The 25,382-nt window shown below is 42.6% G+C and overlaps 1 protein-coding gene across 1 annotated transcript; it reads left to right on the top strand.

Annotated features, from left to right (window-relative positions):
- The first annotated feature begins 3,141 nt into the window (after positions 1–3,141).
- serpinh2 (serine (or cysteine) peptidase inhibitor, clade H, member 2) lies at positions 3,142–21,266 on the top strand. The gene is made up of 5 exons (XM_086166182.1): positions 3,142–3,409; positions 3,910–4,535; positions 8,519–8,611; positions 9,180–9,412; positions 20,149–21,266. The coding sequence occupies exons 2-5, from the start codon at positions 3,917–3,919 to the stop codon at positions 20,452–20,454; spliced, it is 1,251 nt and encodes a 416-aa protein (XP_086022308.1). The 5' UTR covers positions 3,142–3,409; positions 3,910–3,916; the 3' UTR covers positions 20,455–21,266.
- The last annotated feature ends 4,116 nt before the right edge of the window (positions 21,267–25,382 follow it).

Here is a 25,382-nt window from a genome sequence, read left to right as displayed (position 1 = left end):
TCATCAGCTCTGACCCATTTCAGACACACAGACCAGAACTGATGAGAACAGGGGTTCTGCAAACTCTGCGAAACATCTTGTGAGCTGTTTGTTCTGTCCAGATTCCAAAAATCTGTGAGACACGGCGAGACTTTAACGGCATTGGAAATGGCGGAAACGGAACGGGGGGGGGAGAAGATATGGAAAGAAAAGTCAGGGATATCAGTGAAGGATTCGGAGGAGACGACAAAACGGAGAGGACGGGGGGTCGACAGGCTGGAAGGAGAAATGAGAAATGTTAGCTTGAGGCTGGAGGTGGGGCATTTCCCGCTGCAGAGCTCCTCTATGGTAAAGCGGTTCAGTCTGCTTTACGTCTTGTCTAACAAATGTCACTTCTTTTTTGAGAAGGAGAGATGAGAAAAAAGATGTGCATGTAGTTCCCAGAGGTATAAGAGAACCACTTGAACCTGCAGCACATTGGAGAGGGAAAGGAGACAGGGGGGTGTTATGCAGTAAGAAGACGTCTGAGGAGGCTGAGCTAATGTAGTGTGAAGCAAAGTATATCATTCTGGAAAGAGCAAAGGCGAGGAGAGGGGGATAATAAAATAAATGCCGCGATACACGCGAAACGGCAAATGTGCGTCAAAGAAAAACAAAAAGAAAGAAAAGAAGATGAGAGCGGGAACATGGCATGAAGCAAGAGGACAGCTCCGGGCCACTTGGCAGTGACCATAATGGCTTTCATTGCAAGGCGCTGATTCTGTTGCCCGGCCCTTGAGCCACAGGCGTTTAACCTCAACAACATCCAAGAACAATGGCTAACGGCCGCGTAAATGGATCATGTGTAAGGTGAAATGCACCATTTACTGTGCAAGACAGTGACATCTGGGGATGGAAAACTGAATCAGGACTGGGGGCTTGGCCAAGCAACAAGAGAGCAGGAGCTAGCAGGGGTGAAGTGCGGTGGGAAGCTAAGCAGGTGGAGCTAGCTGAATTAGGGGTAAAGTGCATCCCCTTACAAATCCCATTGTGAATAATCTGCTTACTGTGGACCTCCTCTGCGCCTGATCAGGTCCCCTGGGACTCGTTTACCTGCTTTTTACGAATTACCTCCGCCATAATGTGTGTCTTTGCTCATTACTGACAAGGCTGACTGTGATGCAGTGCTGGGGGGGGTGGGGGGTCCCAGCGGGGATGGCAGGTCCTCAAGTGAGGGTTAAGACCTCTGTGGTTGCATGCATTGACTCATCCCCACAGACGTGAATCCTTAGCCTCTGGGTTGCGGCGTTATCATGACGGGCCGACAAGCATGAGCAAGTGTTGGTGTTTGCTAGGAGTGTTATTTCTTAACGTGCCGGTTTTCACAGGTCTCTTTCCAGTGCAGATGTCTAAAAATGTAATGATTCATGTCTTGTTTCTTATAAGTCTGATAAGTATGTGCCTCTGCGTGTTTGCAGTGAGCAAAAAGCTCAGTGTGTGTTTGTGCTCTCTGCTGCGAATGTGTTCCAGATAGTGCCGCTGATGGCTATCTTTTTGAGAAAGCTCTATTGATTTGGCTGGGGTAAATAATTGGTTGGGTCTACAAGCTGTCATGTTCGGCCTGATTGCTGAGCATTGGTGGTCTGAAGCAGTTATCTTCCTCCATATCCTCTCTGATCCTTCTCTAGCCTCCTTAGTCTATCTCTACATTTATTGATTGGGACCGTATATGACCATTCTCCATCCCTCAATTTGGGTTATAATCTCTGTCCCGAAGCTGCATGTTACAAGTTATCTGCTCTCCATTCCTCGCCCTGCTGCGGGGAGAGAGTGGGAACAATTTAGGAAGGCAGCAAACAAGTAAATGAGGAGAATACAGAATGGGGACATTGAAGGGTCAGACGGAGTACAGGTGGTCTGCTCTACTTTTCCTTGCCGGTGAATTAACACAGTAGTGTGTAGTGGTGGTGCAGGTGATGCGGAGGGGACTTGCCCCCCCCCCCCCCCCCCCCCACGCACACACACACACACACACACACACACAAACACGCACACACACGCTCCCCAAGTAGCCTCAGCACAAAATAAATGCATATTGGGATTTTTTTACTCTTACACGGAACAAAATGACAATGTAGTCAACAATTGCAGTTGAAGAATAAGAAAGATATATTTCAAGAGATACATATATGAAACATACATTTTCTATTGAGTGAATCAGCATTGGAATTTACAGAACAAAAAACAAGGAGATACTTACCTGGAATGTAGTTATAAAACAATGAGAAAAAAGCTACAGTTATGAAAAAACTGAGAGATAGTATATCAGTAGACACAAGACAAGCTTTGGAGTGTTTTTTTTTCTCAGCATGACATTAAAACTATCTTATTGAAATTCATGTTTATATTAAAATAAAATGCAAACATTTGATAAAGACGTTAGGAGCGATTTTTTGCATTTTCCGCACTCAAAGTTCAAACCGGCCATATGGCGGATGGGGTTCTTGGGGGTTGGGGGGGGTGAAGTGTTGAGTGACGGATTGTTTTCTAAGAACGGAAGAGTGACTGTTTTGTCCACATATTTCACATCCCCAAACAGAGACAGAGTATAACTTAAACCTTATGCAGAAACAAAAGCGCTCCTCGGGTCCTCAACCCTCAGAGCCCCTTAGGTCTACATCCTCTCCTCTGAGAGATCTGGGTGTCAAACGTGGGAGGCCCCTGGATGCAACGTCTCCACGGGTCGCCCTGCTGTGGCGATGAAAAGAACATTAGCGACCCCGCTTGAAAGATGATGGTACTGCACTCCCCACCGCGCCTCAAGAACAAGAGGTCATTTGAATGAATGGATAAGCGCTTTATGCAGGCCCAGGATAAGTGGTTGATTCTAAAATGTATTTTTTTTTCAATACATTCCCATCACTCCCGGGATAAATCCCAGGGAAGCATTATCGTATATCTCCACAAGGACGTTCTGTTGAAGGGCTTTAGAGACTAGAGCGCTGGAGTGTTGAGGAACAAGTGGCTTCACGTCCCACATCTACTTCACAGCCTCATGGCCGAGCCGTTTTTATTAACAGCAGTGATTGAATTGACATACATATTAAACACGTCTAGAGGAAAAAAAAAAGTGCTGCGTTTCTCAAGTACAAAAGCAGTTAATTTATCTTATTTTACGGCGTATTAAAACTTTGTTCATATTCAAGAAACAACATGTGTGAATGTTTGTTACTCATAATATCCGACGCGTCGTGAAGTCCACACGGCAACCGCTTCCCTGGAAGTTTCGCGAAGCCGGAGGAAGGGAGCTGGTTGAAGCCGACGGGCGACGGTGAAACTCCCCCCACACACGCCGACGGCTGCCACGTCTGAGCCCCCCGCCACTTCCTTCTGGAACTCAGAGGCGAAAGGAGCGCGTCGAAGGAGAGGGATAAACTCGAATTAATAAACGGTAAACTCAAACAGACACGCCCGGTTCCGAGCTTTTCCCTGCCGCTGGTCGCTGTCGACTTCGGGGCTCAGAGCAGAGTGAGACGTTCAATGGTCCCTCCTTGTCGGGGGTCTGTGTTGAAAACCACAGAGCTTTTTGTCTTCCTAGTTTAGTTCAAGCTGCTTTCGACAACTTAATCTCTGGTGATGTTGTATTCAGGTTTTAAGAGGGTAAGATAATAGCTTTTTTGTAAAAAAAAGGGAATTTACAAAATCAAGTTAATGGCTCTGTGGGAAGGAGGATGTTTGATCAAGAAGTGGGTGGGGGTGCGGTGCTCCAGGCTGTTTATATTGCTTTTATGTAAAGTATGAACATTCCAGTGCTAGCAAGGGAAGCTACAATACCGCAAGAAACGAATCAATGCTAAGCCCTTTTAAAGAGGGGAATACATTCTTGTCATTTTTGCAACTCTTCACTCAGGTCATTCATCACACTCACACGGGTTCTGTGCTTATCCGCAGGTCTGCCATGGTGCCCGGACTCCCCGTTTGTTTCCTCATATTTTTTCTAGCTCTCCTTGTGCAGGATTCTGTGGCAACTTCATCGAAGAAGACCCCCCTTACCCAACCGCCTATACCCCTGGGTGACCCCAGCTGGGCTCTGGGTTTGCATCTATACAAGACCCTCCGCTCAGACTCCGGCTCAGTTAACACACTCTTCTCCCCTCTGCTCGTGGCCTCCTCTCTCGGAGCTCTTGGTCGGGGTTCGGTAGGGACAACCGCTAGCCAGCTCCAAGATCTCCTCAAGGCCCCGTCATCTAGAAAGTCAACAGCGCAGGTAGAGGCCCATCTTTCTGCAGGGTTGAAGAGTGTTACTGAGGCAAATGGGACCGCTTTCCATTTGCACGCCTCTTCGGCAATATTCTCCAAGCAGTCCCCTGCTTTCAGCGAAGTCTTTGTAAAAGATGCCCGGACCAGGTTCAAGCTGCAGCACAAGACACTCAGTAAGGGCGACTCCAAGGCTGACCTGATGCAGCTTCTTGGCTGGGCAAAAGCCGGCTTGGGTGGAATCAATGGTGCCCCTTTAAATACTGAAATTCATGCTGAAGCTGGTGCCCTGATATTGGCCAACACACTGTGCTTTAAGGGTAAGTTCACAGTAGAAATAGGTGAACTGGAAAAGAAAGAAATCTGTAATCAGTGTTCTGATGCTGCTAAATAGAAGTTCTAATTTTTCAATATTTATTCTGCTAATTTTGGAGGGCTGTTCAATAATTTCTTACAGTGTCTCAATACGTGGTTGGTAGTCAGGGGTTTTACTATTGACTGCAGTTGCATGTTGAGGCAGAGCTCAGAGCCTCCCTGCCAGTGGGCCCCATGTCACTGCCTATGCCAGCAGGTCCACCTGTGTGCAATGTGCATGTGGTAGACTCCAGCTGGTGCACACAACAGATAAAGAATGAATCTGGGGTCTATTACCGAGAGCGTATTCATCTTCCATTGGGAGATTTGTTAGTGGTGTGTGTGATGTGTCATCTTAAATAACTGAATAGCTAGTGTCCAGACTCCCTCCCTCAGGATCATGCCCAACATCTGTGCTTCGAGCGTTCCAGCTTTCTGTTTGGCTCAGATCTGTTCTTGTGACAGCCCTCAGCGGTGACCCGTCGATATTTTGGTAACAAATGCAGGCAGTTACAACATCATCTGGGATACATCCCCCAAACATATCTTTATCCGAAGATAAACAGTAGTCACAGTGCCCTTTAGAAAGTGTTGAGTTCATTTTACAGTGTCAAAGGAAGTCGTTTTTTTTTTTTTTCTTTAACAACACAACTTTATTGTAAGTCAAAGAAATGGCTTATCTTCCATTTCCATGATAAATTCTTCAGAATGTAATCTTTTCCCTGCCTTATGCCTGCTGACGTAGAATCCTGTTTTTGTTTTGAATTCCCACAAAAGATGATGGTGTGTTAAATATATCCTTCCATTCCACTTGTTCTTTTTGTGGCGTTTGTCACTGTTTCTCTGCTTTTGTCATTGTTTATCATGTGTCTAATCTACCCCTGACTTCTCATCTTCTTCTTCCCACAAGTCTCCTGTTCACATCCTTATCTGTTCCCGTCTCCCCCTCTATTCTCCCCATTCCCTCTCGCAGGTATTATTTTTTTATTAGGTGCAAAGAAGGCACGGCTGCCGAAGTGAAAACAACAGACAGCCCTCAGAAAATAACATTCCCTAGCAGACTATATACATTGATAAGCAATTTAATTAATTCCCTTTGTTTGATATTTTGACTTCATTACAAAATTAGTTTTTCTCTGAACCAACCTGTGTTGGTTGCTTCATTAATTTTGTGGAAGAAATATACAAATTAGATTATGAACCAGATTGCAGCGCACAATATGATTACAGAAAATTGGATTTCTCTAGTTTTGATTCATAATTTGAAAATGGTCGATAGTTTACTTATTGCTCTTACTTGATGCTGTCAGTTTGATGTAACTTTTTATCTGCCTGATTTTAGGCTTGTAAGACGAATTGTGTCGCGTGATAATGCAGTGCTGGAATTTCTTCTGGCACTGCCTGTTTTTGTTTGTTTCACTTTCATTCTCTTTTAGTGAATTATTGAAGGGGGGAATTAAAAAACCTCTTTGCTGTCCCTCCATCCCCGGGAGCTGCATTCAAAGAAGGGGAAGGTCAGGGGGGAACGTGTTTATTGTAGAGCAGTGTTAAAGGCAAAGAGAATGGCACACAGATTGCAGAGAAAGAACAGTGTAGGGGGGTATGTTTGGATGGCGACAAAAAAAATGCTAAGTAAAAAGAGATGGGAGAAAAGGAAAGGGAAGTATAGAAAGAGAGGTTGGCCTTCTGAGGGGATAAAGAGATTGACAGACATAGTTGAGGGATGTAAAGGACCTATCTTGGGAGTTCCAGTCTCTACTAGTTCATTAATTCAAGCTTTGTTCCCGTTTTAGACAAACAAACACTGGAGACAGAAGGAAAATAAGAACTTGCAAGAAAAGGAACTGTAGAGAGATTTACACACAAAATAATGTAGCGACATGGGAACACGAAGGAGGAGAGAACTGGTGAGAGGGAACACCAAGTCCCCACATATTTAGCCTCTAAGAATAGCTTATGAAATACCATGACTACTTGTAATCAGAATCTGATGAGGGAGGATGGGAAGCAGGTTGCTTACTGTCATTGTCCTCTTGTCTTTGCCCAAAGTTTACAATATAAAGTGGTGACTGTGAGTGTTTGGAGTTCCAAGATCTATAATTGTCTCTTTGTTTATTGTTGATAGATATTAATGGCCCGTCCCCCTGCTGCTGTGCTCTATTGTCCTATAAAAGGAGATAATGCAGTGCAAACCCAAAGCAGTCTAGAGACAACCTCGTATAGCCAAAACACCTCTGCAGCCTGCTGAGGTCAGTAAATCTCAGAGTGCATAAACACACATGCGGAACAACTGTGCGGAGTTGGTGAATCGTTGTGACATCACCTCAACAATGTGGCTGTCACTCCAGGTAACCCTCAGCCAGTCATTTTGAATTCCAGAGGGATCGCATTTCTGTGTCTAATATTGTAGGAAGCATGGAGAATGTGTGTGACTTGTACCAGCATGCCTCAGAGGGAGAATCGTGTTGTTGTAATTTTTGATCTGCTAGTGTCTAATTTGCAGTGATAGAGAAGCTACATGTTGCTGGGGAAGCCAACACGCTTGCTATCAGCAGTAAGCTGATTAAAAAAAAGCAAGTAAATGAAGCGAGCCATTAATCAGTATCAATTTTAAAATATAATGGAAATAAATAAACACATTGAGCTCATTTAATCAGCACCAGTAGTTGTAAGAGAGATGTCTGATATACAAAATTGAGGACTTTCATTTGAGACCGTTCTTGGTGACATGTCAGTTCAGAAAAATCTATTTTCAAATGGTCAACCCCAAATAGTTTAAGGTTATCCCAAACATCGCAAGGACTAGTTAAATCCTCTGTTTCGATTGAAAACTTTTTTCTTTTTCTTTTTTTCCACTAATATAACCTGATTTCACTACAGATTTGACCCTTTTGAAATAAATATATTTATTAGTTTGTCAGTTTTGTTTTGTAATTTCTATCAATTTGAGTCATGGCATTTGTATCAATGCCTTTAAAACAAGTGATATTTACTTCGGAAAAAAGACAAGGTAATAAACAATACTATATTAAATTATTTATTTTAATCCAGACATTTATAATTGTTTCATGAAGAGAGGCATCACAGTTATCAGTATTCGAATACAAAAAAACAAAAATCATAAGCTGTAGAATTGTTAACCCCAACCTGAGTTCCATTATTTGACTGCCCACTGTCTTTTTTATTTATTCAGTGTGCATGTTTTCTTGACCACCCTAGGTAATGATAAGAACCAGAGCACAATACCCCCTCGATGAATAAGCACAATTAATAAAAAAAAACAGATTTGTTGGTATCAGAATTGTAATACAGTTAGTGTTTCTTTGTAATGTGTCTGAACAATTCCAGTGCAAGCTTGTTGTCATTGGACTATTCTTTGTCACACTTTCAGGGGTACGTGAGGCATGTCGGTATTTCTGGCCTTCCACAGCATTTGAAAATTGCATGTAACTTGTGCGTGGTGACCTTTTCGGGCATTTAATCAGTGAAGAAAAAAGAGTCACCATTGGCTCCTGCTGATGCTCACAAAGGGGGGACTTTCTGTAAGAATCTGTCGCTCTGTTCCTTCCATCCATTGTCACCTGCTCCGTGATTGGGCCAACAGCTTTGGGGCCTTGTTATGAGGACATTATAGCAGAAATTCCATGACTCTCAGCCTCCTAAATTGACAGATGTCGGGGTGGAGGGGGGAAGGGGTTGCAGGGCCAAGTGGGATGTGTCGAACACTGGATGGGATGCTGTGGCATTAAGGAGCTCGTAACCGCTCGTGTTTAGTGCTGCAGGTCAGCAGCTTTGAAAAGACATTTTTAATGGGCAGTGCATATCAATGATTCATAAGTGGTGTCCAACGCTCTCACTCTGAGTATTTTATGAAAGTTGGCATTGTTTAACACTGTGCCCAGTTTTTCTGCCATCCTTCCTTTGGTAAAACCCTTTGCTTTTGGTCCAGGCTTGTGGGAGAGAGAGTTCAATGATGAGAGTGTGGAGCTACGCACCTTCTTGGGCAAGAAATACACCAAAGTGATGATGATGCACAGAGCAGGTAAGAAACAAACAGGCAGAATAAAGAGTGCTGGTGTTGTACTGGCAGAAAATAAAAGCTGCAAAAAGAATGAATCACTGTCTCAAACTACTTGAACATCTGTAAGGGTCTGCTTCACTGCTATTTTTCACCGTGCTTCATATAATTTATTATACATGCTTCTCATATTTTATGTATTCTCTTAAAACAACAAGGCAGAGCGAACTTGCAATAATGGTAGAAAATGTTCAAGCCGTTCTCTTCTCTTTAATGTTGTTTAATGATGTAATTTCTTGTTGTGAAATTTATTTTTACATTTTTCCCCCTGGGAGCCCTTTGTAACAGTTGGCATTCAATACATTTGTAGATAATGTATTCTAACCCCATTTTTATAGAAAGAATTACTCAATCATTCTTACACGGGCTAAATTAGGAAATGCCAATAAAGTGTATGTAGTCCATGATTGTGTATGGAGTCTGTTTCTCACTAAAGTTTAGGTCTGAAGTCACCTAAGAGAACTGCTGTTGACACTCCCTGACCTGCTGACCTTCCCTCGACTCTCTCTCTGCCCCCTGTTCCCTCCTCCAGGTTTGTATCATCATCATGAAGACATGGAAAACATGGTGCAGGTGCTCGAAGTGACCTTGTGGGAGGGCAAGGCTAGCCTGGTGCTCCTGCTGCCCTTCCACGTAGAGAGTCTGTCCAGGTTGGACAAGTTGCTGACCCCTGAGCTTCTGTCCAAGTGGCTGGAAAAGACCAGTGTCACCAGTTTGGCCATTTCATTACCCAAGGCCAACATTACCAGCACGCTCAGTCTGCAGGCAAGTACAATAGCTGAGGGACAAAACCCCTGTTGTAACTGCTCTATAAAAAAGTCCACGCTTAAACAATAATGTACACTTTTATGGGCTCATGTTTATCATCTAATTATATTGCTGGAATAGCCAATTATTTTGAATGACAAACTTAAATTTTAATAACTTGTTTCGTTGGAGAGGCACTTCAGTCCTCAAGAAATAGCTTGCAATATAAGTATTACATCCACTTAAAGTTTAACTTATTTGTTTTTATAAAATATTAATGGTAAGCTTTTTCAAATTAACAAATAATGCTTGTGTTACATAGCAGACAAGTGCTTGTTTGTTGTAAGGGCGAAAAAAACATGGATGAAATGTGAAAGCGTTTGTTATTTGTTTCTGTAATGATACGTTACTGTTGTTTGTCCAGACCTATAATGTTGGAGCATGGCCATGTTAGCTGGTGCTCCTCAGTTTTTGCTTTAGATTTTGGCAAATCCTGAGAAAGAGTGCGATTTACCGCATTTTGTTGGTTGCTTTTAGTTGCCTCTCGGCTTGGCGCTGTCTTGGTTCTCCGCACAATAGATTGAGCTGGTGACCTGTTACAGTACATTGAGCAACAGAGAAACAGTGCTTTTTTTTCCACTACCAGTGAAATTCCCAGGAGCATTTCATGTTTTACTTTCCTGCTTCATATTTTTTCATGCGATTGTTTCTTTACCTTCTTAGTCCTCTTCTATCTCTCTGTTCCCTTCCAAGGAACCTCCTCCTCTTGCCTATACTTGGCACTTGGTCTTCCAACTTCAAGGGTTTTTGTATTGTATTTCATTCAGATATCGCCTCTCTTGGTTCTGTCACCTCTGCTCTGCTGTATTGTGGGTCTCTGTTCAGCCTCTCGTGTTTCCTGTTTCTCGCTTGTAGTTTTTCATCTTTTCTTTCATTCAGGCAATTTTCACCTGTGACCTGTCCCTCACACCAGCTTTTTTGTCTGTCTCTACACATTCAGCACACTCAGTGACTGAAGGCTTGGCTTGACGTGGCCCTTCCAACTTACGGTAGAGTCAAGAATGCAGGCAGGTCGAAATGCTTCTGTTTCCCACACTTCTTTTCACGTCACACTCAGCACTGCCCTTTAGGTTCACTTTCACTCCTGTGCAGCAAGAATAGACTTTGTTATGGGAATGAAGAAAGAAAAAAAAAAAAACGGGCATCCCTGACTTTTGTGAACCGAACAGTCCTCGGAAAACTGTTTATCTTTAATTAAGATTATTTTTTCTTACCACTTGTTCTTTATTATCTGCAAATAACAGTCCTGTGTGAAACATCTCTCTATTAGTTACGTTGATCTGACATTATGGATCAACTATGGCTCACTATGGACTATAAACGGCTCAGTTTACTGTCAAGGAATTGGCTTTTCAGTCGGATCTGCATCCTAGGTTTCAAATTTTAAATATGTCTTCTTTGATTTCCAGTCTCCATGTCTTTGTTCAGTCAGGCTCAAATTAACATTAAAAAGTAGTTGTAATATGTAATGGTCCACAATCACTATGAATTGTTTGTCTGTTTGCTTGTTTTTGCCTTTTTTTTCTACTGAAATAAAAAAAAAAAACTTGCTTCTGTATATGAACGTGGTTGATTTGAATCACAGAAGAAAGAAGTTGAAGGTCTAAAGTTGCCCAAATATTTTGTGGTTAGGAATCAAATCCCTCATAATTTTATCTGTTTCCTCTTGGCATCTGAAGGACCCTACAACAATTCCTAAGATGGTTTACTTCAAAACTGCATTCAACTGAAGCGTACCTTTGCCCAAAAGAAATTAACTCGTGGGTGTGGGACATGGCTTGGATGTTTAAGGGTTGTAAAACATTGTCGTAACCAAAATGAAAGATGACGTATTCCCATCTTCTCATGTGTCATGTTTGATGCGTGGTAGTTGTAAGGCCTCATTCTATTTATCATCTTTATACATGCATTACCTTTTTGGTTAGGTCTGCTAGTTTATCTTAGCTTGCGGCATACTGGTTTGAAAGTCCATCCCAGTTGGACTTTTCTCTTGTGTTATATCAGAAGCTGGCAGGAAGTAACAATGCATTGGAGGAGAAAAGCTCAGGCTATCATTTGTTTAGTAGCTACTTGTGATAATCTCACTGTGTGGAGTTTTCAGATTTTCTTAATTTTCAAACCCTAGAGCACTACTTAGCCATGGGTATGTTGCAAAGTTGAGGCCGCAGGCATGCTGCAAGAATGCCAAGACTCTGCAAAACCTGCCACGTCCTGCAGATGTAGGTCATGTATAAAGAAAGTTTTCTTGTAATGTTTCTGTCCAGTTGCCTCTTGCCTCTGTTATTGCTCTCAGTTAAAGCGGTGTTTTTAGGCTTTGCCACAACACTTTATTGCAGAGTTAAAAACACATGAAAATTTAAATAGCTTTCAAACAGAACATAAAGGTTTTGTTGGTTTGCCGTAAACAGTACTAAAGGTCCAACTGGAGTCAAGTTGAGATACTCACCAACGGGTACACCGACTGCCGTGTAACGGTACTCTGTTTGCATGCTGGTTAGAATTTCCTTTTTCTTGGTAATTTATAACCAACCTGATACTTAGTCAGCTAATGTAATCGTAAATGGGTCATCACACCCAATTGCACAAAGTCATTTTTTATTTCCACATCCACCTGCGTTGTACATGTACCTCCTATGAGGTTGCCCTACCTCTTCGTACCTTTTTGTCCAGTGTGAGTTGGGGTTGGAATAAGCGATTGGCAAGTGGTTGTATAATAGTTGTATGTGAATGAAAGGCAGAGTAAGAGAGAGATTTGTTGAACCTGACAGCTACAGAGGGCACGTCAGTAAAATCCATTCCCCTGGGCAGGCTACACTGACTGGAACCTATTACCATGTCCACTTTAGATGTACATTGTAACCTCATCATGAACTGATGAAATCCATTTTGCCCTCCTTCTAGTTTAGCAAACATCTTGCTCTGCCATGTTATTCTGCTAGCCATGCCCGAAAGAACAAGCTTTTGACATTAACGTTGTCAGGGCTCTCCGGGGAGGAGGCTGTAATCTAGAACTAAAGCTTGAAACATCTCCTTTTGACACGGCTACGACTTTGCGAGGGATAGAGCAGAGTACATACTGTTGCACAAATCCTCTTTTAAAGAGGGTTTGCCTGATGGGAGAGAAAAAGAAAAAAAAAGTTTGGTTTGAAAAAAAAAGCTAGACAATAATCTCATTAAGCTACCTATTTACGGATAAGAATTTGGCTGTTTTGGCTTCTTTTTCAAGTTTTCTCTCTAAGGAAAGTAGTGCATTCAAGAAATCATTATAAAAGGCATTCAAAGAATGGAGCCTAAATGAAAAGAAAAAAAGAAAAAAAAGAAATCAGTCTTATTCCCTTCCTCTGTCCAGACCCTCTGGCCAGTGACTTCCTGCCATGTCTTCTCTGACGGTCATTTTTCCAATTGGGTCGGGCAAATAATTGCTCATCACCGTGCGTTAATGCTGTTTACCACTCTGTCTGTCAGTGCATGGAGGGCAGTATCTGGACAAACAGAGGATCCCAGTTGTCCCGTGTGTCAACCCTAACACTCGTGTTCTGTGTTTGAGGCAAATGAGAACAAACCGAATCCTGCTCTTCGGAGAGATGTTGCACAAATTTGCCGCATTTGAATGCACCCTTTCCCCTGTTTTGCTCAGTCCTCTGACATATCAGTCCTACAACTGCTGTTCTTTTCTGTAGGTCTCACATCCCTCTAATATGGTATCAGCTAACTGTCTCACCTTGACAATGCTGACCTAAATAGGAGTGACATGCGGTAGGCAGTGGAGCATTAGGATAAAGAGGGTCAACGGTAGCTTGGGGACAAGGTAAAAACCGTCATGACGAACTATAAATACCAGCAGTTTTGCCTTTTCTTTCGCTCGGTCTCCGTATGGGAGGAGTTCTTCTGTGGCGAAGGGCAGACACCATTGGAGTCAGTAGCTAGAGACTGAGAACCCTCTTAATAAGCCTGGCCCAGGGGTCACTGAATAACCACCGTCATCGCTCTTTCACTCTGTCTGATCCATCGCTGACCAGGCCACAACTGTCTCACAGACACACACACACACACACACACACACACACACGCTCTAATGCTTGAGCTCCTCTCTCGCTGTATCTTCGGTCAGTGACTAAGACATATGAGTGTGCACCGAAGAGCTCACTCAATCATGGCTAATGAGGTCAAAAGGCCATCAAATATTTACAAGAGCACAGGCCGCATTATACAGTGTGGAGGGGCAGCAGTTTTAACACTGCTATCACAGGCTTGCATCATTTGAAAGCATCAGATGTGTTTCATGGCCATTAGTTAAATATCTCACTAAAAGCTAATGCTTTTTTCCCACTATCCTATTTGTAGTTAAATGGCCTTGTGCACTAAAAAGTAGTTCATTTGTATGCGTGAGCAAGTAAAGGAGAGATGCAGCATATTGACCATTCAAAAGCTCATGTAAATAAGATACCAATAGGAGTATTATTGAACTCAATAAAGAGATGGAGAGGCTTTGAAGCCTCAAGTGAGTTGATGGTGTGAGCGAGACAGAGAGGTTTCTTTAAAAGCCAGCATCAGATGCATCCATGAAATGGAGCTGTGATGATGCCAGTGCCACATACTGCATGGTTGAAGCCACCCACACACGATATTGAGGGCAGTGTTGAAAAGCAGGGCATGTTTGTAGTTGTTTATGTTGGGGGGAGGAGGGCTAAAATAGGATCGTTTGGATGTGACGGTTACGCCGAGGGGGAACAGAAGGCCATTGCAGTGCCGGAGTAGTGGTGGTAGAGTTTTATACCCGTGCGTTTGAGTGATGGTGAAGTTGCTGATTGCTCATGTTTTGTGTGTCCCAACTGATCCTGCCAGGTTGGTTCAATTCATTCATTAATTTATTTATTCATTCATTCATTCATTTATTTATATTTTCTCCCAGAATCTTAAAGGACAGAGGGGACTGTTGAAGATTTCAAATATATTATCCTCCTTTATGATTTCTTTTCTGGCCATGAAGGTCATTTGGTGTAAGATTAGGCAGCAAAACAACTTAGTTAGTTTTATCCATCATACTTACCTGGTAAGATTTTGGAAAACACAATTTAGCTTAGAATTGTGTAAATCGGTGCAGCTGTACTGTTTCCAGGAAAAGCAGCACATGTTTTCAAGATCAGCGCTTCAGTCAGACATCTGGGGTCTAAAGCATAAAATGCACCTTTTCTTTCCTTGTTTGCCTTTACTGAAGGATTTGTCGATACACCACAGCAAATGTGCCAATTGCCTATCTTTGTTGGAGTTCTTAGTAGTTTACCTCACGTTGAGTTGTTTCACGAGCCTATGTAAGCATGATATCCAAATTAAGCTGTTGTGGTGGATGTCCTCATGGTTTAGAATAGAAGCATTCACTACAGACACATACTCTCCAGCTGTACCTGTTGACAATATAATAATACAGTTTTATCAGCTACCGTGTACTGTGTTGGAAAGTTATTCTATTCAAAATAAAATAAAAAAAAAAATCTTTTGCATAGATTTTTTTTCCTCTCCTGGGGGTCAGACAACAGGTATTCTGTGACCTAAAGGCAAAATACGTGCCAAATAAGATAATAATTGAATTCAGTTGAATAAAAATCTATGTTGGCTGACGGTGGCCTTACTCAGATGATTGATATCAGGGCAGCATGGTGCAGCAGTGGTTAGCGCTCCCCCCACAGCAAGAACGTTCCTGGTTCAATTCCAACAGAGGACCTTTCTGTGCTGAGTTTGTACATTTTCCATGCGTCTTAGTCTGTTTCCTCCCACAGTCCAACAACACACAGGTCAATGTGAGACCCTTCATTGCCCAGACATATGAATGAGATATTGATGGTTTTATGTCTATATGATGTGTGAAAGAGATTGAATGGTTATTTTTCTCTACGTGGCCCTGTCATTGACTGGCGACTAGTCCAGGGTAAACCCTACCTCTCGCCAAAAAGCAGCTGGGATAGGCTCCAAGTCCCTGCAACCCTGAGTGCAGGATGAGCGGTATAGATAATGATGAATGAATGAATCACAGTAGATCTATTTTCCAGCTTGTCCTTTTTTGTGTGCTGGAAATGATTGTGTCTTTACCCATAAAAGGGTCCAGGTAGCTTTAAATCATTAAATCACAGTGAAAATGTGTGCTTATTTCGAGGAGGTGGGAAAAAGAGCGTCAAGGGAACGGATCCAATGGAATAATTCTGATTGACTTGCTATATAAAAAAAAAAAGAAAAAAAAAAAGATGTGTCTAAGTGAATATAACTGTGTAATAATGAGTTGCAGTATATCTTGGTGTAAGATATTGAAATGACTTACCTCTTGAGCTGCAGTTGGAGGAGCAGGGGGGATTAATACAATTATAGATTTTGCCAAGTAATATTCATACACTTAGCTGCTCATCCAAAATCCAGTTTGATTCATTTGAGTAAGAGATGAATCATAAAAAAATATTTTACAATGTTACATAAAATGTAAAATAAAAGGATTTATTATTAATTAAATTGGCCTCAGTGAGTTTATATTTTGTAATCAGAATGACTTGTAAAACAAATTCAGGGTTTGAGATAGAATTGAAGTTGTTTTGGCCATATACAGAACTGTTGCTGAATATGCAGAATAATGTGCTGCAGATATAGAAGCTACAAAAATTGCTATTGATTATCGCTATTTCACTCCCTCGCACACACACAGGCAAGGAAATATTTCCATTAACACATTGCACAGTGAATGTGTATAACACACTAGCGGCCATGGGGTCTGGACAGTAGACTGTTATATTAGTGGTAATGGGTAGGGTGTTGTTTGTTCTACCGGGACAGTTGGGCTGTTTTCCATGGTCTGAAACTAATCAGTGCTGTAAATAGTTTTGGAGAACTGTTAAGTTATCGCAAAAAGATTGCAAATGCACTTAAGTGATTAGGCATGCCTTTCACAATGGCTCAAAAACCAAAATCGTAATATTTACATAGCAATTGATTTTTCTTTCAATTCATAATCAATAAAACCTTGGCCAGCTGTAGCGCTATATCCTGCTTGTTTGACATGCTGGGCCCCAGAGACAGACCTGTCAATCAGTGGTTAAAACTGCTTTGGATCTGACATATATTGGCATGACCACAAGGGCAAGGGCTGATGATGGCTCTGGAAAATCGTGTCTTTTCTGAATCCCAACTTTGAAATGTATATATATTTTTTCAATTATCCTCTATTTAGAAGATTCTCTTGTCAAGCTTCGCAGCGAAAAGCCAAGATGAAATGCCGTGTTCAGTAGTGTCCTCTATCTTTTTTTCCTGCTCATTCAGTAGTTATAGCTAAAGTGCTAAAGGCAGTCCCAGCTGACTCTGAGCAAGGGGTTTGGCACATCCTGGACAGATGACTCACATAGACCCGCAAGCAATAGAGTTCACTGCAAATTTATTGACACAATTACTTGGATGGTTTTATTCACTGCAAGGAGGTGAGAAAAAAAAAACCCAATTATATCAAGCAGGCTCTCGGACATGAAAACAACACAGAAAGACCTGAATCCACCGCTAGGTTGCGAATTACTCCACAAACATGTGTTCTTTTTTGATATCTGCTCTTCCATTTGTTTCCTTTCTTTCCTTTTGTCAATCGGTAAGGCTGCTCTGTCTTTTAACCTCAACGACAATGACTCCCTACGGATAAAGCTTTAGCATCTCCTGACTGCCACGATATGTCCCCTTAAAAACCCCATAGGACACCAATGAAGCTACTTAGTGGGCTCAGCCATCGAGCTGAAATAATGTGATGTGGAGTGGTGCATGCCTCAGGGTTGATGCTATGCCTGGTTAGGCTGCAACGCTGACGGCCAACTGAGCTCCCCACACACATGGACACACACACACACACACACACACACACACATACATATACACAAAAGGATGCCACTGGCTGACAATGCCTGTGGCTCTCACTCACAGACAAACAGCTCGTTGATGTCGTGTGCGAGGCATCAGCAGTCTGCCCGGTACTGTTCCATCTTAGATTCAGGCGATGCATCAGAGAGAAAGGGCAGGCAAAGAGCACCTCCCAGAGGTTTCTCACTCTATACAATGCAGTGCCACACCTCTGCAGTGCATGAGGATCCTCTGTCTCCCTGGTCTGCATCCCAGCATGCCGCCGCCGGGTACCTTAATTTTTAAAGACTGGATGACTTAAAATAATCAAGTGCTTTTACCTTGACAAGTTGAGCAGGAGTTGGAGGGAAGGTTGAGGCCATGTGGGGATTGGTACTATTTATAAGCTTCCTCTTGTAACTGATGTCACTGTTGGCCAAGGGACACCAAGAGAAGTGCCAGGGGATGCAATAAGAAAGAATGGACATGTGAGATGAGTCCTTTCTCGTCTCCTAAGTTCCATTTGTCCAATACAACAGCAAGTGTGTTTCCTCACTAGGTAAAAAACCTCGGCATGATCACTGATAGAGATACCACAGTTGAGAGAGCAACCTGCACTGTGTCAAGCTGGCTTGTCAAAGCAAGAGAACGATGAGGCGGCAAGGAAAAAGACTGAGTTAGAAGTAGACAGAGTGGGGAAAATAGAGGCAGGACAGAGGGAAGATGAGGGATGGGGACACAAGGCACGTGGCAGAGCAGCACAGGAAGACAGTGATGTAGCAGTATCGGGTAGAAGAAATGCAGAGGAATAATGGATGGGGACAATAGAATTGCATTAGGGTAGGCAGGGTTGTGTGTGTGTGTGTGTGTGTGTGTGTGTGTGTGTGTGTGTGTGTGTGTGTGTGTGTGTGTGTGTGTGTGTGTGTGTGTGTGTGTGTGTGTGTGTGTGTGTGTGATACAAGTACATGCATGGTACTGACAGATATTGACTACTGCATATAACATGTGTTTCATGTTTGTGGCATATGGAAACATGATACTGTTTAATGTCCGCATGCATACCCATGTAAACGTAAAAAAAAAATTTGCAATCCTTTTATTTATTTTTATTTTGACTGTCCAATCTAGTATAAGATTCCAAGGAGCTCTGAGTTTTAACTATTTCATTATGACATAATCAGGAAAATAAAATGACATAATCAGGAAAATGAAATAAAAACAACAGCATACGTCTGTATGACACACACAGTCAATTTCTGACTGTCACAGTGTTTGATTCAACTTGTATTTCATAACCGTTTATAAGAGGACAGACTACTAATTTGTGATTAGGATGGCAAGTAAGTTTTACTTACACAATTCATTAGCGGATTTGTAATGTTTTGTGCATGACTTTTTGCACGGCTTGACATGTTTGCTTACAGCTCGCAGAACTAAACACGCCAGATGCCCAATCAGTCACTGTTACCAGCAGTCTGAGTAGACTTTTTTTGGCTGCCAAATCAAAACCACAGTTGCATCGTATCAAACAAAGCCCGCCCACTGCCAGCATGACCCCTAATGTCTGCTGAGCCAAGTGCATCATGTAGTGGTGACAAGTCTCATACTATGCTTCACTATCTACACTGCAGACCCTACCTGCAACCAATAGCTTCTTGTTCACAAACGTGTTGTTTGTGTTGCAGTAGATGTACAGTCGTAGCCTGGACATCCCTGGGTAGGTTTTGTGTGTCTGCCCACCACCAGGCCACTGTGTACACTGATCATGACCAGCTGTCTTGGCCCAGCCAACCACTCTGAATCCTTCTTGGTGCTGTTCTCTTCGCCCATTTGGCCAAACTTCTTCCACTGCTGTTTCAGGAGGTTTGTTCAGCCTTAGTTAACAGAGTTAGAGCAAAAAGACTCTCTCAGTCCCTCTAAACTACTGTGTTTTCCTTGTCTTTACTAACGATGGCAACCCTGACTTCTGAACCCCTCTGTAACCGAACAGTGACAGTGGGTATGTTTGGCAAGTTCAGTGTTTTGTTTAACATCAAACCCGATTGAAAATCTACACACAATATTTGATTGCTCTCTAAATGTTTTGTTTTGTGGATCACACCGAATCTCAACCTGCAAAAGTTGACAAAGAGATTTCCTGTCTCAAAGGTGTGAAATCTGTTAAAAAAAAAGTTTAAGGCAGCAAACATGATCTTCAACCACTCCTCATCCTCTGCGACTTTCCTCCAAGCCATGAGCTGAGGTGCATCTGCACGCACTCACACATGCTCTCATCTGGCCCCCTAGCGAATCCTGTCACAGTGAGTGGCCCTCTGCCACCGGAGGATAAACTACCTGTCATGACGACGACTTTCTGTAGAATTCATATCAGAGGCATAACAAAGGAGGTGCCGAGGTCACGGGGCATCACTCTTTAAATTATTCATCCCCTGCTTCCTCTTTTCCGCCTCCTCTTCCCCCCTGTCTCCCACTTTGTTCTGCTGGTTCAAAACAAGGACAACCGCCAGCCCGCTCCCCATCTCAAATGAAACATTATGGTAAAATACTGGTTCAGAATAAAAGTTATTGATTCACTGGCTTTGGACGGTATATTTATTTTTACGTTATTAATGTTGCGGACTCTGAAAAGGTCATTCAGTGTTTTCCCACTTCTGAATGTCACTGCATCATGAAATTTTAAAATGCGCTTTTCCTCCCACTCGTTGTTTGGTCTCCTCGCGTGCATAATTGATCAGTGTCCTGGCAGCTTCTCTCAGAATGCCTCTGTGCAGGACAGGCTCCCACTTCAGAAGAACTTATACACAGCAGTCAACGATTTCCTATTTTGTGTCTCCCAGAAAGCGCTGTCTGCTCTTGGCTTGACCGACGTGTGGGATCGGAAGGTGGCTGACTTTTCCGGGGTGGCAGCCAAGAGCCAGGAGAAGCTTTACCTGGGGGACGTGCTGCACTGGGCCTCTCTGGAACTGGCTGCCACAGCCGGGAAGGGAAGCGCAGATCTAAAAGAAGAAACCATCGAGAAACCCAAGCTTTTCTACGCCGATCACCCGTTTATCATCTTCGTTCGAGACAGTGCCACCGGAGCCCTGCTGCTGATAGGGGCCCTGGACGTGGCGGAGGGAGAGGCCCTGCACGATGAACTGTAGCACCAGCTGAAATCCTCAGCGTCTGTCGGCACACAGGTTTCTCAGTTAAGACATTGTCATGCTCTGTGGTGCAGTATCACATCAGACCCAGGCAAGCTGTCATACACTGACATCCCATAGATTCATGCTGACTGACACCGACACTGCTATACTTGACACAGTCGCACACAGACACACACACACACACAACCATACAACCCCTACACAGAATACATAAATGACAATACCACACAAGACATTCTTTCAGGTGGCAGAAAGTCATGAGTTTGTACACACAGTCAAACAAAAAGCAAAGCGGGAAGCGGCAAACATTTCCTGACACCGGCAGCATCAACAGAGGGCTGGAATGGAACCAGGCAGCAACAGCGCCTGGTCCGAAGGTAACCACCAGGACAGGTGTGCCTGTCTACGCTGTGCGTGCCAGATGACTGACATTTCAAGGCTGCCTCTCGCTGAGCTGGCAGGCAGCGGTGTTTGAGTCCCGAGGGCCACATTTGAGGAAGACTGATGGATCAAGCAAGTGCTTATTGATGAGCCAGCTTTATGCTAATGATGTCATGAGTCCTAACACTTGTCAACACCACAGTGAGGACAGGGAACCTTTTAATCTCTTAATACCATCAGGGATCAATGACACCTTTATGCTGTTGAAAACAAAGTTGACTGACATTACTCTGCCTCAGTGTAACCCCAGTGTTTTTCAGTTACTTACATTAAAACATACTGATTTTCATTGCTATATATATTTTGCAGAATCAAGGATGAGTTGAATTAATGAAAAGGCTTCTATCGCTGGAATTCATAGTGGGCTTTTAATATGACTTTTTTTTTTTTTTTATAAAATAGAAAAATAAATATAGATTTATGGCCTTGTTTTTCATTTCACTTTAGCTTGCCTACATTTGTCAATGTCTAAACCTGATCCTTGTTGAGATCAATCAATCAGACATGCTATTAATATATAATATGTGAGAATTGCTACAGCTCCATCCTTCACAGCAGCGCTGGTTCACCCCAGGACAGTTTTTTTTTTTCACCTCTCCTGGACTGACATTGATGCTCAAGGGTGCACGGATACATGGATTCAAAGCCCCGAACCAGCATTGGTTATTGACTTTGAGGGGCAACACAAGGAAGTGATTCAGCAGACCCACAAGTCCTTCAAACAAGCAGGGGTGAAATGTCTTCCTCCGCACTCTGGCCATAAATCATTAAGAAACAAAACACGAGCGAAAGAAGTCTTCGCTTGCAATTTTGCTCGAAACAGAGTGTTTAGTGTCTCCTGTACTTTTTTCAGAGAGCACTAGATGTGTAAATGCACGCTGGAAACACAAGACCCCCACAATACAAGGCTAGATAAAAACAAACAAACAAAAAAAAGAAGTCAGAAAAACTCGAGTGCCGTTTTCTTCAAGCTCCGAATGTAAATGTGTCCTACATCTGTCCTCTTAAAATGCCAAAGAGCGATGACTGCCGGTCCACTTCCAGCAAGTGCGTTACAGTTTTGTTCCTAATTTAGCCCTTCACACTGGTCTGCTTAGCAACTCTGTGTAAAGCTTGCGCGCTCCTGTGCAGTCATGGGTAAGTAAGGCGATGACAATATGCTCTCTGCGGTGGCCTCTGGCATGCCGAAAAGTTGTAAAGGGCACAAATACCGCAGGTACGAGTAACTTCCACAGGGCCATTTCCCACAAGCGGGCGATGGATCCCAGGCCATCCGCTGTGAGCACATCAATCCTGCTCATTTCAACACCTGCACCCTGCTGACACACCTTCACACCTTATTCACTCCAGGACAATGACACACACACACATACACACACAAAGGTACATGATGCGATACTGATTGTAATATAACATGCATATTTTAAAAATTTCCGACCAATTTCACATCAGAGGATTTGACTCATCAAAAATGTTTTTCAAAACTCAACATAAACTCTTTAATGAAGCGGTCCCCAACCTTTTTTGCACCAGGGAACACCGTCAGTTAATCATTTAAAATGAATAGAATGATTGATAATAATAATAATAATATAACACCTTATATTAGGCAATTACAATAATTTTGCCCTATAATATCAATTCACCGTAATGCAGTCTGCGACGTTTCTGCGGTCTCATCATTTGCTCGTTTCTTCCCGAAAAAGCTCTCCAGCGACTTATGTTTCTGGCTCTTTTTTTATTCAAAGGCCAGTGTGACGGAGAGAGAAATGGGTTGTGATTCAAGTGTAGTGTTTTCCTGCTGGGGGATTTTCCGCACAGTAAACACCGAGTGGAGTTCAGTTGTGCTACTGTCCGAAAGTAGCCCCGCCCAGAAAGGCGGGAGGGAAAATGCGAAAAGAAAGGAAGTAGAGAGCTGAAAAAAAAGAAAATATTTTCCGTATTTTCCGTAAAAGTACCTGAAAACACGGTGGAAAACGCGTTAGAGAGCAGGTACTTTTGTGAGTTAAACACGGACTGTTTGTTGAAGCTCGAGGTACAACAGGCTCCGTTTTGAGCAAGAGGGGCCGCCGCCGCAACGCTATGCTAACGTTAGCTCCACGAGTTTAGCCCGGTCTTGCTAGGAGCCGTGGGTGTGCGGACTCAGCCTTATTGAGGGATGAATTAACCCGGTGGATGGAGAGTTCAGTTTCCTCGCCTGTCAACACGAGGGAAAGGGTGAACTGCGTTGTGAAGCGGTATGGTTAAGCTAAGGTACAACAGTTCCGCGTCGAGCTGCTTCTGTCACGACCGCGGCGGCAGAGCTGTATGCGAGAGGGTGGGGACGTCAAGGGCAGGAGTGTGACTCGTCGGCCGGGGGACGCATCGGTCATCGCCTGGCGATCCTCCTGAGGACGGCGCCTATCCCTGCAAACAAACCAACTTCTTCATTATCAGGTCCTGATGGAGCTACTATGTGACGGTATCGTATTTTTTTGATTTTATTTTGAAAGGACTGACATATTTTCAATTTATTTAAAGTCACTGACAGGGATATTATAGTACTCTGTTGATGTAGAGGGATATTGTTTTGTTTGTTTTTCTATGGAAGCGACTGTCATTTTCTGCCACGCCTCTTTGCCCCAACTCTGCTGAAATATCAAAGTTGTTGTGCTAGATACTAAATATTGAAACATTGTTGCTTTCATTTTCTTGTACAAAAGGGGACTAAATAAATAATCAATATATTGTTTTACTATGTTAGCTACATATTGGTTTTTATTAACGTATCTAAGAGTCCATCTTTTGCTGTAGAGTTGCATGAGAGGGGGGTACACAAAGTAGGATGCACCACCTCACTTGTACAAACTACACTCTAGGCCAGGGGTGCTCAATAAGTCGATCGCAAAGGTAATACTGGTAAATCGCATGACATTAAAGAAATAAACGTCAGCCATCATCCATCCCGTCACTTGATTGATATACAGGGCAGATAGTCCGATGACATTTGATTTTTTTTCTGACACTGAGGTCACTGCGCATGCACAAACAACGGCGCAACGGGCAGCAATACTAACAAGCTAGTCAGCAAGTTACCTCCAATTTTTCTCTTGAACTTAAAGGGTATAAAATGAGTGGGGGAGCTTGACCAAGTAAGATGAAAAAACGTATCATTTTCTTACGAAATGGGAGCAGGCCTTTTTTTCCCGATGACATTTTCGAAGTGTGTTTACTTCATATGCCAGTTTACCATCGCAATACCAAAGAAGGGTATTGTGGAGCGGCATTTTCGGACTGTTCATGTAAAATACGACATGGTCTTCCTGCCGAAAAGCGTGCCGAGAAAGAAAGGTGAAGGAACTAAAATCCCAGTTGTCTGGACAGCAGTCACTTTTCACACAACATATTTTGGGACTATGGAGGGACTGTGCTTCCCCGGCTGATTCAATTCAGTGCAAGTCATCATAGTGAACTTGGGTGAATGACAAAAAATGTACATAATTATTTTGTTTTGTGCAATATTGGCTCATGTGGTTATGCAAGGTACATTAATTTACATTGTACATATAAAGAATCCACAATATATTTGTAAATATATGTTTTGCATTTTTGTTGTGGGTAAATCATTTAGACTTGGTCATTTTACAAGTTGCTCGCATGCTGAAAAAGTTTGAGCACCCCTGCTCTAGGTTGTTAAAAGATATGGGGCCCTACTCATGCCTCTTGTTAATTGGTTGCAGGGTATTTAAGGGGTGAATTGAGTCAGGGCGAGGGGCGAGGACCTCTTTTGGCTTCTCGGGACCAACAACACAACATGGGTGCTTGTCTGCATTACACTAGCTTGTGGTAGCTGATGTGTGAAATAGGATGATAGAGTTAAGTGTGGCAGTAAGGCGAAGGCAGAAACAAGACGCTTTTCAAAATAAGATCTAATGGATAATAAGGTCTAATGGAAAAACTATAATTTGTACCAAGAAAAATTTTGCCTTCACTATAACTTGAGTCGACTTGATTCACTTTCTGAGATCATAACGCAAAATAGCTAATTTATTAGCTTATTATCATTTCATGTTAATCATAATCACATTAGTCTCTAAATTAGTCTCTAAATCTTCATTAATCGACATCATTGCAGTTGCGTTACATCTTTTAGAAATCCTAATACAACTGTTTCATATGCTTGCTTTTTCAAACTTGCATTTCTTGACTCACGATGTGGAACTCAAGCAGAAAGACATGAGACTGAAAAATGAACATACACACACACACACACACACACTCACACACTCACCAATTACTCTTTCCTTTTTTTTTTCATATAAATGTTCACTAGTTTGCGAGAGCTCATAATAGTGCGTCTGTAACTCCTAATAAATCGAACTCCCAAACCATCGGAAGTTGCCTCTAAAGCTTTTAGTATGCCGCTGAGAGCTTTCATATAAGCATAGATCTTAGAAAAGATGTAGATTTGCCAGATTCTTTATTTGATGTAATATGAGATCAAT

This window comes from Fistularia commersonii, chromosome 19, assembly GCF_037954325.1.
Source record: "Fistularia commersonii isolate RoL2024-O1a breed Wild chromosome 19, RoL_Fcom_v1.0, whole genome shotgun sequence".
Lineage (NCBI taxonomy): Eukaryota > Metazoa > Chordata > Actinopteri > Syngnathiformes > Fistulariidae > Fistularia > Fistularia commersonii.
Note: the sequence above shows the minus strand (reverse complement) of the source record. Positions and strands in the feature narration are given on the sequence as shown.

Coding starts and splice junctions, on each gene's coding strand:
- serpinh2 (XM_086166182.1), top strand. CDS start 3,917: ATGGTGCCCGGACTCCCCGTTTGTTTCCTCATATTTTTTCTAGCTCTC. Junction 8,612..9,179: donor GATGATGATGCACAGAGCAG/GTAAGAAACAAA, acceptor TCCCTCCTCCAG/GTTTGTATCATCATCATGAA. Junction 9,413..20,148: donor CCAGCACGCTCAGTCTGCAG/GCAAGTACAATA, acceptor TGTGTCTCCCAG/AAAGCGCTGTCTGCTCTTGG.